The sequence below is a fragment of the Poecilia formosa genome, unplaced genomic scaffold (genome assembly GCF_000485575.1).
Source record: "Poecilia formosa unplaced genomic scaffold, Poecilia_formosa-5.1.2 Scaffold169, whole genome shotgun sequence".
NCBI lineage: Eukaryota > Metazoa > Chordata > Actinopteri > Cyprinodontiformes > Poeciliidae > Poecilia > Poecilia formosa.
The window spans coordinates 347,667-361,976 of NW_006800108.1; the positions used below are offsets into that span (position 1 = coordinate 347,667).

The 14,310-nt window shown below is 38.3% G+C and overlaps 1 protein-coding gene across 4 annotated transcripts in view; it reads right to left on the reverse strand.

The window, feature by feature from the left end:
* trps1 (trichorhinophalangeal syndrome I) overlaps nucleotides 1-14,310 on the reverse strand; it is a 127,480-nt gene that overhangs the window by 93,424 nt on the left and 19,746 nt on the right. For all 4 annotated transcript variants that reach the window (XM_007564880.2, XM_016677928.1, XM_016677929.1 and 1 more), the window contains exon 2: nucleotides 6,700-7,117. In XM_007564880.2, the coding sequence (XP_007564942.1) occupies nucleotides 6,700-6,712 (13 nt within the window). In that variant the 5' untranslated portion in view covers nucleotides 6,713-7,117. The remainder of the gene's footprint in view (nucleotides 1-6,699; nucleotides 7,118-14,310) is intronic.

Below are 14,310 nucleotides of genomic sequence, written 5' to 3' on the forward strand. Positions count from 1 at the left end.
ATGTATTTTTTAATGTCTCCACATTTTAAAGTTTACACACGTTTCCTCAACTTTTTAAATCTTCCACTTTATGACTTTAATCGACATTTTTGGGTATCCTTCCATACGCTTCTCACAATGGTTTGCTGGAACCCCAAAGTCTTAGATGCAAGGCAACCATATTGGATCTTAAGGTTCAGGTCAGCAAGAAATCTTCGGCTTTTACCACTTAAAGTTCTTCTCCAGAGAAGGTTTCTTTTAACTTTTGGTTTTTAAAGCATAACAAATACAAAGTCAGGTTTAGCCATTTGTATGTGTACGTCAGTATGCTGGAAATATTTTGAAAAACATATATCCACCCATGTGGAGCTTGCCGCATGTTTGAGAGCCACTGGTCTAATTCGCATAAGAGAAAACTAGCCTCTGCATATTCAGAGCGCACTTAACTTGTCGATGACTGGACTAAGTGTGTGTAGAACATGCACGCCAACTTCAGCAAATACACACAACTTTTTTGACTCTTACTTGGCGCAAACCACGCTTGTCTTAGTTATGCCAGCACATGTTGCAAGTAGAGAAATCATCACCTCTTCGTCGTTATCAAACACAAAAGACTAGCATAACAAACAATAAACTCTGGTTCACAATGTTTGACACCACCCAAACCAGGGAGTACATTTGATACCAACTGATGATATTTTAGCTTGTCATCAATTTTGTCGCCATCACAAGACTACCACAAAATATGGTGGTAAAATATTAAACTCACCTACTCCTAAACACAAGACGAGAAACTGTGACAGCAGCTTTAAAAATCATAGCATCAACAGAAAATATTAGGTGTGCTCTCGACAAACACTGCACGCATTTCAACTAAGAACTGAGTAAAGACTTGCCTTTGTAGTCAGTGTTTTTTCTTTGACAATTTTGAATTTTGTTTTCCCTTCTTTCTTTCTTTCTTTCTTTCTACTGTCACTGTTGTGCTACTGGAAACACAGTCAAACAAGCTCAGTGTGGCATGGCGACCGACTCGGTTGCATTTGGCTTTGGTTAGCACCCGAATGTGAGCAAACTACCAATTGGAACCATCTCATGGCTCCCAACTACTGTTTTTGTCGCTTTGGCAGGATGTTCTGCTGCTGCCTGAGCTGCCTGGCTGCTGTAACTGGTCGTGCTACAGTCCCCGTTGTCTGGAGTGACTCTGGTGCTGCCAGAGTCTGGGCCTCTTCAAATCAACTATATAGGAACTCTAAAACCTATAGTGTACAATTCAAATTCTGATGACGGATCAGTCATCAGATTAGGCTTTCCTGTATTATAAATGTATACAGACAAAGGTTGGCTGTAGCGATACAGAATAAATCTGCACAGGTACAATCATTTAGATTTCAGCAAAAAAAAAAAAGAAGAAGCTGCAGCTTTTGGTCAGTATAAGCAGTCACATTCAAGCTGACTTTGCAGTAGTTTTCTAGCATGCACAACACTGCAAGTGCAGAGTGATTTTTCCTCCCAGACACACCAGGAGCAGCTCACAGCTGTATACATCACCGGCATATGGATTAAATAAATGCAGTCTGTGCAGAGCTTGTTAACACTTGTTCTCTTGGCAACAACACAAGTTTTGGGCAAACCAAACAAAAATAAGAGCACACACCCAAATCTGCGCACACCCAGACAAGAGCGTACATGCAGACTGCATGTGTGCAAACACAGACACGGAGATCGCATCCAAGCAATTTTCAAGAAGTGAACGTTAAACTAAGCCAAACATGTACGTGTGTCCTATGTACAAAGCCCATTTGTGTCATAAACTTTAATGCATATTCTCTCCAAAATTGCACAAACGAGGCAAATGATAAAAACAAAAACTAGGCTCAGTCCATCACTCGTTTTGCCTGTAAGCCATCTGAATCTGAGTAATTTTTTTATAGAAAAAAATTAAGCAAAGACAGATGCCCTTGTCCTTCAACTTTTAAAAGTCTATAATCTAATAAACATGATTCAATATTAGTTTTGAGAAGTTGTCCCCAACACTTACAAAGCAGTAACCAACATATCAGAAAACTGACTCAACTCTCTACTAGTCTGATGCTTATTTTGCAGTTTTGTTTTGGGTTTTTTTTCCCAGAAGTTCATCATTTTCACAAGCACTGCATAATTAATCAATCAATAATTAACATTAGTGAAACACAAATAAGACTGGATTTAAAAATGTCATTTTACATTTTTATAACTGAAGAGGTAGGAAAAGGACAAAATATGATTTTTGGTATTGTGAATATTTACGGGGAAAACTTGCCCTCAGTCTGGAGCGTCACTACCAATTAGTAAAGTCAAACTGATTCATATTGGAAGAATGTTTTGACCAAAAAAATGGAGCATAGCCTCTCTGCGGGGAAGAAAGAATGAGGTAAAACAGTGTGATGACACTGACCTCGACCAATCCCACATCGGGTTCTTACAAACAGACCGACTGTGGTTCGCTCACATCTGCCACTGATCTCTGATTGATTCTGTGTCCTTTATCTGAGTTAGTCCTTTACAAACTTACAAATGAAGTCATTAATTGCAATGACAAATGGTGACACTGTCTTTATAAATCTTTGCCTGCACAATTAATAACCTTTAATTGTAATTAATTAGAACTATTTGCCGTTCAGTATTTTGGAAAAAACAGACCGGATTCAAAGTGTTGCGTGTGCCTTTCCTGCAAAATGATAAACGGTCACGGCTTCGTCTCACACACCGTGATACGCTGACACAAAATACGTGGTCGTGGGAGAACTAGAAGCGATATCCCCGACTGCAGAGCTGTGAAAAGATGAGATCACCCAGCACACAATGAGCTATCCTCTGACATATTTTGTGCAAATAGGTCAACAGGTAGTTGACGTTTGCAAGCTGACACATTTTTGTAACTCCGGGCTCTGTTATGAATGTGCTTCACAAACGATGGTATGAAAATTAGAAAGACTGCGGGGAAAAAAAAAAAAAAAAGCAATTGTGGCTCCACTTACTCAAAAGGGGCAGAACTTATTTCTAGGCAAATACATCACAGACACAAACTGCTTTGTGAGCAGCGAACATGCTAATGTGTTTGTGTGTAGTACGACTGTCAAACTGCTTTGTGGGAATGACTGAATTATCTCTGTTCGACATTCCGAAGTTATAAGCAAGTCTTAAAGGAGCAGGCATATCAAAGAGCATTCAATACCACAAGACACACACACACACACACACACACAAACAAGAGCGCATCAGCGAACATCTGTATATACAGTCCACATCTAAAGGCATGCATATTCACATGCAGAGACATAGTTGGACACACACAATCAAAACCACGTCTAAAAGCATCAAGGAGCTCAAAGCAATCCGCCCTACTGAAAAACATCACCAAGCAAAGCCACCGTACCACATAATGAAAAACATACAAGCACTAACTCCATCATAGGCGCACACATGCTTCCACTCAGGGGCGCAAAACAGGCACCGTGTTTACTCAAACTTTAAACACTAATAATTTATCATGACATTAATTCAGAAAAAGACCTACAAACTGTTAATTCAGACAGTTTTAAAGAAACAGAAGATAAATAATCGAATCATCACATGAATCGATCACCTAGCGGATTGTTTTACAAATTAAAAAGTCGCGCAACGCCTCACCGACAGGACAAATTAAATAGGGGCCAAACTGCATGAAAACTCATAATAAAACAGTTCATTGTGGAAATGATGTCTTTTTCTGCCCGATGACCATTTCTGGTCTTCCTTTAGGTCTGACCTGTCAAGTTATTTTTTTTTCCATTTATATTCATATATTCTAAAATCAATAACACTGAAAACATTTACTGCCCATTTTTGATGAAGGTAATGATTCTGAATTAATCGGAAAATGATCTTAGTTTTGATGCAGTGTAGGAACTGAAAAAGAATTCAGATTTTATGGTTTTTGATCTGCTAATCGATCTCTGGTCAATTGATTGGTTCGTCTAATTATTAATTTAAACTGCCAAGTCTGGGGGGAGAAAAACGATGAGAGTGTGAGAAAAGCAGGAATCCGCTGGTTTTGAGACATCAGCTCTCTTAGATGTCTGCATAAATATTAAAGGGAAATGAACAAACAGAGAAGAAAAAAAAAAGATCTTCAACCATTTGACTTATTGATCACCAGTCAGAGGCCGTCAAGCAAAGATTGGCAATTTTGTTGCATCCTGGCTGAGTGGTGCATCAATAACAATTATGTTCAAAGAAAAACTGAAAACCAAAACTGTGAATGTAAAACGTGAGCCAATTTCTTTTAGTCTGAAACACCTGAAACATCTGGTCTGACTGTGGCCCGTTTTCATTTTGATAGACATTTTTGATAGAGCCAGTGGACCGTTTAACGGCTCTTTTAAGGCTGAGTCCTATTTTACCACTTGCCCCTCATGTTCAGCCCTTAGCTTTAGGCTTCGAAGCAGTGGGGAATCACAACCCCATCTGTGGGGGTTGAAGAAGGGCAAATAGGAACAGTTTCTACACTTGTAAACAAAGGGGTCGGAACTAAGCTTAAAAATACACTCATAAATGTAAATATTATATTAGTGTATTTTTTATGGCACAATATAGTGGTTACACAATAACCACTATGGCGTCCAACTCAAAACCCAGGTGGGTTGTGGCAGATGGCCTCTCATACCAAACCTGATTAATGAGGAGTTGTTTCCCTTTCTACTGGTGACACATGCATGTTTATATAGTAAACAAGAGATTAACAAAGTGTCTATACACCATTTCTAAAATATGTAATTTCAAGTCCAACAAAATAAAGTTGTGTTGGTATAAAAATATATTAGATTTGGTATGAAAAGACAATATATACGTCTACAAACTCACCCATTTATAACTCGCATAAAATAAAGGTTTACCACGTATTTAGAAATACCAGAATAAATGCACATGAAATTTGCAGAAGAAGCAGAAGACGCTGCAATAATTACGTACTCCTCTTCACAAACCGCTGCAGCCTTGTGATCACACTTACATAATAACCTCTCCACTGTACGCATTTGCATTTCCTGTAGCATAACAGCTTGCAAATATGTCAGTGCATTCTTGAATGCACGTCACAAAACGAAAGCGGCAAAACGAACGTAAGCAGGGTTTAAAGTGTCACCAAATAACACAAAAGGTCACATGATTATTTTATGAGCTTATCATCACGTAACTATGTTATAAAATATGACATAGTTCATCGAAAATGTTGCTAGCAATCTGTAGCATCAAGCAGATTTAGTCTACTGCACACTCATAACCTTTACTTACAGATTTAGCGTCGGCCAAGTAGCTGATAAAGACATCCCCTCTAATTTTCACTGTGAGGAACTGATGAGCTCTGCTAATGGGGCTTACTGAAGTGGAATGCACCAGCATGACGGAGGAGCAGGTAATGTTTGACTATGAGTCAGTTATTCTGACGTTTAACGTCAGAGACATTCTTCAACTGTTCGTGGACGTGATCTCTACTCATTCAAGCCGTACAGTAACAGATTTCCCTCATCATGGGCAAATATTATTACTGAAACCCAGAGCACAGGGAGCATTCAGAGGCAATGCACAGTCACTTCCCCCAACGGTATGAGTATGACAGGTTTGTCATCGGGCTTTGCTACTCAGCATAAAAAAAAATAAAAAATTAAAAAAAAAAACGTAGCTGATGTGAACAATCAGATAAGGTCGCTGAGCAGGAAGCAATGTTGGTCCACAAATCAATAAAGCTCTGAGAGGAAACCTAAGTTTCCTTCTTTTTTTTTTAACTATATAAATAGTTTTTTTTGTAAAGCTTTAAAAAAAACAAAAAAAAACTTTTATTTGCCTAATCAAAAATAAAAATTCCAATGGAAAAATGCTTACACAACACAAACACAATCTATATCCCTGTTGCTAATAAATATGTTTATTTTAATTGAGTCTAAACTGATATTATTTTCACAAGACTATAAGACATAGAAAAATAAAGTTTACAGAAATATGTCCCTTTAACAGTTTAAACTGAAATAATATTTAAGCTGGTTTTAAACATAACATGCATAAATGCATAGAATTTGTATTTTTTTTTTTAAGTTCTGTATTATTTTGTAATCGGAAAACAAAACATCTGAAAGAGTCAGCAGAGTGTGAGATGTGCAAAGAGTTCTGAAATAATTTTGTTTATTGCAGTGGAATATTTTCACACTGAAAAAAGTTGGAACTCTGTAGACATATTTCTGTTCCCTTACATTTTCTTTCTCAATATATCTAATGAACTGTACATGTAATATAAGGTTCGATGGAGTAGCTACTTCCAGATTCAGAAACGTTAACATAAATCTGACCAAAATAAATTATATGTCCTCCAGTCTTTCCCAATTTGAAGACCGTCAAAAATAACTAAGACTCCATGCCCCAAAAATCAGGAATAGTGTGTCAACATCGGAAAAATTATTTCTTAATGCTGAATATGCTTTTTCAATAAATAAACATACTTAAACAGCAGAAAATATTTTTCTATATTTTTCAGTTTTGCGGCTACAATAAACATTGTTTTGTTTTAGAAATTTTTATCCTTTTATCTTTACCAGGGGTGTCAATAAATATGTGGGTGCTTCTGTATCTTCTGGTAAAATAAGTCCTTTTGGTTTTAGCTGTGGACGGCTTTTGAGTCATTTTAACGGAGCTGAATTAAACAAACCTTACCTGTGCTGGTCATCAGGTTATCAAAACATCATGGCTTTGGCATCAGTTTTGTTCAACCAGCTTGATTACACGAGTCTGTCCGGTAGCACAGCTCTTCTGCACGGTTCCCCTGTTACTCCAAAACAAAGTAATGGAAAGCAGAAACCAGACGTCGGACCCAAACTGGTATCACTCCATCTCTTCTGGTCCCTGCGAGTCCTCAGAGGTCCACAACTGTCAGAGTAAAAATGGTTCAGCTTCTTTGCCGTGGGTTTAAAAAGGTCCTTCACTGGGACAAGCATCGGCTACGTTTGGTCCGGAGCTGCAGCACCTCTTCTGCTCAACTGCGCGCCATCGCAGTTTTGTTCCTGATCAGCTCGAGTCTGGGTGACAAATGCTGTCCTGCTTTTTGGTCTTCAGTCACAGTTGTTGCCTTAACCTGGAAAAGTACAAGACAAAACTTTTTAGAGAAAATTTCACAATTGTAAACTAAGGCCTTTAATTTATTTCATTGACATTTAATATACATAAAACATCTAAGACCTAGAAATGTACTAGCTTCAGTTTAGATAGAATCTTTATTATTTAAATGATAAACTGTGAATTTACTTGAGTGTAGCTGTATAAATGGACTGGGAATGTTCCAGCAAATACACTAATTACATGCACAATCAGGTAAAGCACTTTGGGAAAAAAAAAACCACAACATTCAGTATAGAGAGTGGTGCAGGAAAATTGATGGGGGACGAAACAAACAGCCTGCAGCAGCATTCAGTCGCAACAGGATCCAGCGTCTCACTTTCTCTACGAGTATTACCAACTCCATTTCAATATTGATTGTTCCATGAGTCTGAACAAGGAGGTCGTTAATGAGTAATTTCCTGGGATTTCCATATCAAATTTCCAGTGGCCGTGACCGCTGACAATTACATTTCCTTTATTCTGTAAATCTAGCATTAAAAACACAGACTCTTCGATTCTCGGCTCCCCTCTTTTGTTGCCCCAACCGCAAAAAAAAAAAAAATCAAATCATCCCACCCTCTCTGTTTGTGCCACTCCCCTCTCTCTCCTCCTCTCAGTCCCCTCTCACTCTTCGGCGCCTGCTGGTTTCTGTCCATCCAACTTTAATTGTCAGCCATTTTTTTATTGTTTGTGGACTGTTGGAGATGGCGTGTGTAAAGGTGTGCGTCGTTCAGTTACCACCACAAATCAAACCGTAAAAATATGGAGACCGAGTGTGTGTGCGTGTGCCAATCTTGCCAAAAATGTTTCTTTGGGATTTACATCAGGACTTTGACTAGGACACTCCCAATGAATATACCTGAATATACTTTGAATGAAGCCAATGCATTGTAGCTCTTGCAGTATGGTTAAGATCCAAAAGTTAAAAGAACAGGTCTCAGAGCTGCAGACTCGATGATTTCCTTCTAGTATCAGCATCCTGCTGAAGGTAAGCATGGCGCTGCCACCACCGTCTTTCACAGTAGAAGTAGTGCATTAGGGTGATCTGCATTGTTTTTGCTATGGCATTTTAACATCACCGACATCATCCTTTCTCACAATTTCAGCTTTTTACTTGCAAACTCTTCCTTCAAGGCCAGATTTTTTGTTTTGTTTTTTTAAAACCCTGTTTTGAACTTATCCACAACTTTCTCCTTGACCAGTCTGTTGTTTTCCCTGCTCTTGGTGATGCTATTTGTTCACTAATGTTCCCCAACAATTCACAGAACATCTGCACTTGATTTTATTTAAGTGTGTCCAAGTAAAGGGACTACATATTCTTTTCCATCCACTTCACAATTATGTGCTACTTTGGTTTGGTCTAGAAAATAAAAGTCCAATACATTTAAAGTTATGGTTGTAAAGTGTTTTACTTTTTGAATTGCAGCGTACTGGATATCACCGGTGGGTTATACAAATTTTTAAACATACGCACATGCAGAATAAAAGAGCCCTGTCTATTGTTTGAAGCTTACTATACATGAATTATGCAACACTAGCTTTGAAAGAGATGAGAATGAATAGCGTTCTCATCCTGCAATCCCCACTCCGAGGGTTGCCTGTGCTCCTTGCCACTTCCCCATGTAGCTCTAACTTTGTTTGCACAAATAGAAAATGAACACACTGACTGTTTTCATGTGAAAAAGGGAAATCTGCACATTATGACTCATAACTGAAATTATGAGTCATTTTTATACCCTCCCAGTTTAAAACAGTCATATTTTTAAGAGGAGTAAAAAAAAAAACAAAAAAAAAAAAACATGGTTTTGGAATAAGTAAAAATTTCTGTAAATGTCCCACGTCCTCGGATAACCTTTCAGCAATTTAAACAAATCAAACATCAGCTTATGAATACAAAACTATAACCACAAAGGATTACATTCTGACGGTTTCTCCAGGCTGCAATATCCCGACTCTGAAGCTACACACGCGCACATCCACACACATACATGCTTCCTGTTGTTTCAAGTCTGACCACATAATAGTATTAGCTATTAGAGCTGCGAGAAAATAAGAATGTTTTTATTTTTTTTTATTATTATTTTTTATTTTTTTGGCTGTGAGGGAAAGCAGAGAGAGCGAGAGAGAAGAAAACAGGCCAGCTACTTACTGATTAGTAGAACAACAGGAAAAGAGAGGAGAGAGAAAGGTTTTCTTTATTGGAAGGAGGGAGCGTAACTAAATATTTTTCCTTGCGGAGTTCTGACTCAATCGAGCTCCTGCTTAGTCATTTGATTTAATCACTGTCATTCGCTGCCTCACTGTGCTTTATTCCACATTGTGTGTTTTCTTTATTTTCTCCACAAAGACTTATCTCGCTGTTTTGTTTTGTTTTTTTCTTTTCATCCCCAGCTACTTTAACCTCCCTCCCAGTGTAACGCCTACTTCCCTGTCTCAGTTTTCCACTCGAGCCGTCTGTCCTATCAATCCATCAGCGGAGCTCCCTGTCATTTTCAAATGCTTCTTCTGTCTGCTTTCCCAACTGTCACTGCGGCTAAGACCCCCCTCGCCCCCAACCCAACCACCACCCACCATCACCACCTCCGACCCCCCCCACCTTGAAGGACGTGTGTGGTCCGGTCTGACTATAGAACATTACATTGTTCCAGACAGGTTGGACTGCGCCACTAGCCAGCAGACTGAGGCAGGCGGGGGTAGGCGGAGAGCAGGGGTTCCTAGGGAATGTTTGTTTTTCTGTTTCCAATTTGGTCCAGCCCAAGGAACTCCACACTCCGCTCTGTCTCAAACACACCATTCATGACGGCCTGACGTAGATGATTACACACAAACACCCACTCAGCAAGTCTCGGCTAGCTCACAGCACACACACACGCGCGCGCAGATGTGTATATAAGCACATACCCACACATGCTGAGCTACCTCGCTGCCCATGAAATACACATATGTACATATATGAGAACTGAGAACGATACACAGATGGCTTAGATTCGTTCTCAGTCGCTTTAACCATGAAACGTAATACGTTTAATTTATCTTTGTTCTCATCTTTTATTGTTTTCTGATTTGTTATTGCTAATGCCATTTCAAATGACATGGTGGTCAAACTAATTATGCTTGTTTTTTCCCTCGTCTTTCCGATCCCCCCTCCGCTCTGTACTTGGGAAAATGATCGTTTCTGAAAGGGCTTTTTGATGTGTCTTGCTGAGTTTTTAGATGTTATGTAGACAAAGTTTAAGCTCCATGTTCCACCAATTAAAGCACAGAGGGCACATTGTTTCATACTCAACTATTCCATCTGAAACGGATTACTTTAGTAATTTCCTTGTTTGGATTTGCTTTTATTTTTTTCTTTTCTTTCTATTTATCGAGTTTATTTGTAAGGAAGGAGCTCAGATCAGCTCTGGCAGCTGGGAAAAAAGTAGCAGACGTACCATACATGTGTTCATAGCTCAAATGTATTTAAAAAGCAACTTCCTTAATGAGATCCGAGGGATCAAGAAGTTTTGCTAAAGATTAAAAACATTCCATATACACATGGATTTGCCAGCAAACAGGTGTAACACTAGCACCTGTTTTTCAACTAGTGTTCTTCATTTCATCAGTTACAATAATTTGCCTGGAGGAGAAACTATTTCAGACAGAGATGCACAGAGAAATCAACTGTTAAAACAATTCAAAGTTGTAGCAAACTGACCAGTAACGAGGCAACCTGAAACCCAAAATTCCTATTTTTTTTTTTTCTGGTTAATGAATACGCCATACCAAAGTAATGACAGATCATGCTACCATACTTTTCACTAAGGTTGTTTCTAAACAAAAAGAAAAAGAAAAGGGAAAAGGAAAAAGACATAAGGGCCTACGGTCACACAAACACACTGGCTGTTTGCAATTACTAATGCTAAAATACTCACTTTTAATATGAGACTATGTCAGCAATTTTGTTTAAATTTAATATCAAAACCTTGTTTTACAGTAGTTCTTCCCCCACACACAGTAAAATGTTGCCTCTGCCTTTAATATGATGAATGAATGAATTAAGGGGCGATCATGTCGGGAAAGCTCAGATCAAAATATTTTGGAAGGGTTTTATTTACTGTTCTTCAAGAGAAATTCAGAAAGCTTTGCAAACTCAGGAAAAAAGATCAAATGCTAAGTGAGTAGGTTAAAATGATTTTTTTTTTTTTAAACATAATGGTTAGATCATAATATATCTCAGACTTTGTCTGGTAGATCATTAAAAATACTTGAAACAATTTACCAGACAAATTTTAGAGCGATCCGAGTTTTCTGTGGCTGTACGAGTCACAGAGTAAAACGATGCTTTTCTTTTTGTTGTTGCTGAGCACTGCAGGCGAGCTGGCTGATAGGTGGCTACTATGCACCCCAAGCTTGTAAGAAAAACACATTTGGATGTTTTGAAAATAATTTAGGTAGCCAACAGCCATTTGACTAGTGGAGCAGGTAGCCCAGCTAATTAACCAGCAAATATCAGATTGTTATAATCCACATGTCAAAAATGAATATCTGCACTATAAACATATTTACTTAAAAAGTACTACTAAATTAAGTGGACATCTAATATTTTTGTACAAGTCAGAACAGCAGCAATAATCATGATGGTTAATTTTTTATTGTTGTTTTAAATAAAAGTGATCACCACATACCTTTAATATAGTTATAAGTACTAAATACTGTGAAACTGTTCAAACTCAACAAAAGGATCTCATATCATGACAATCTAAAAATGGCCTACGCCTATTTCGCAGGAGCTAAAAGCACCTTATAAATGCAATGAAAAACTTCAATAAATGTCCTAAATTGCATGTCAAATGCTAACAAAAATATAAATCTTAAAGGCATGCACAAGCCTTAGTACAAGTCTTAAAAGGGAAAGCCATATGAAAATCTGTCCCAATGTCTGCTCATCAAAAAGTGCATTCATATTTATCAAACTAACCAAACTTCTGATCTGCATCTACCTTGCCACGTTCAATGCCAATCTGAGTATACAAGTGAAAACTCAATTAAAGCAATTTCCTGTCAGAGAGATTGATGGCAGAGGAAAACCATGAAGGAATATAGTTTTACCTCTGACAGAAAATACTAATGGTTCCCAGAGGATGACATGTCAGAAAAATGGACCCCGCTGAGTGTATTTGAAGAGCAGCCGACATTAACTGCTGATGTTCACGTCAAAACCATTTACCACTCACTTTCTTACAAAATGAGCAGAGTAATTCCAATTCCTAGTAGGTTTGTTTCAGCTGTGAAATCAAAGTACACCAAAACACCGATCAGGTTACCCGGCCGCTCAAGAGTGAGGGATATCAACTGCTTTGATCAGATTAATGAGAGAGAATTATGGAGGTTTCTGTCATGCAAAAGCAATATTGGTAAAATTATTAGTTTTATTTTTACATAAACTCAAAATAGACTGCATAGCTCCTTATGAGTAAAAAAAAAAACAAAAAAACGGGGATGTCAGCAGAAAATACTGCTCTTTAAACTAAGAAGCATAATCAGAATTTGAAGAAATGTTTTTCAACATAATTCTTTAAACTTCACACTGTGCAAACTGGTTTGCTGATAAGGCGCTCCACCTGGTAAAACTCCACTTGCAGAGATAAACAATGGATCAAAACAGAAACTCCTTTATCATGTTTGTTGTGAGGAAAGAAGCCATTGTGTCGGGCCTGCTTTGCTCTTCTGTATGCGTCTTTCAGCAACCTTGATCAACCAGATCTTTCAGCTGCTTAAGTGAAAGCTGAGGGAGTGGTCTCTATTCACTGCTGCAAGCAACGCCCAGAGCTTTTAAGTGGTGTTCTGACAGTGAGACACGTGCGTGTTACGGAGACACCGACTTTTTCCCATAATGTGTGTCTTCGGACTGTCTCGAAGTGCTTTACGTGAGTTTGCCTTTTCCTGTGGGCTGTGACTACGGGAATTATTCTCAGGAATGCTTTCTTTCAAGTACTTGTGAGAACACATATAGTCGAGATATTTTTGAGACTCATCTGGGCAGAATTGTTTCACAAAGGCAGAGGTGCCAAGAAAAGGGACAACGAAAAACATTCAACATGTATTTTAATCAAGAACTTAAATACATTTTATTAATTAGATGTTTGGCACAGTCGGGTTTCAATGTTACTGACCAAAACGAACAAAGAACAATTTCAAATTTTCCCAAAAAAGAAAAAAAAAAAATCTTGATAATCTCCACGTAATCACCTTTCCATAGCACTGTATGTTCCTTGGTAATACAAATCAGTCAATTTGAGTTGATTCAAATTCAGTGCTATTGTGTACAAGTAACATCAGCAGAATGTATTCTCTGTTGTTTAAAAATGTTGCCTTTTAGAAGCATAAAAATGTACTGTGACAAACATACAGGTGCAAGACTAATCCCTGTGAAGCCCCCATAATCAAGTCTGATTTACACGAGAATTTGAATTTGAAAGACAAATACGACTTCATCCTGAACAACTTTTCTTTCCACGAAGAAAAATAATTTGAAAATGTTAGTTCCTCATTTACTGTTAAATATTTGCTGCCAGAAAATATTTGTGCAGCAGGGAACAGAATTAAACTTGCTGTCACAATCGCTAAAATGAGAAATGACATTCTTTGAGAATGTGTTCAGTGAAACAAAGTTGCACACGCTCACACACGAGCATTAATCAAAGATTTACAGTTTGTGCCCTACGAATGGGCGGTTTTGACGCTGCCTGCCAAAAGTTGCTGCAACACTTCAGAAGTCACTGGAAGACAATAACCAACAGTTGCTGTGGCTGGTAGACGGGACAAAACTCACCAACCCCAGTCAAGAGAGTAGGCACTTTTGCCTTGTGAACAGTGTTAATATCCTGCCCTGATGTACGATAGCAGTAGGGAACCAAGAGCTGCATAAATCAACTCTTGACTGTTGATTCTGACCTTGCGCTACGCAGCTAAGGCTCTCATACATCAAAAATAATGGAGAACAAACTCTGCTTCCGTGGTGGTAGGCGTAATGGAAAGAACTAGTAGCTGCATAAATCAACATGTTGATTGTTGACTCTTGCTTTGCTTGTCTTTTCCTCCCCAAAAGAAACGGAAAACAAACTGAGACACACATCAAACTGGCTGCCAGAAATCGCTGATGATTTTCAGGACACGTGCACACAACACTGT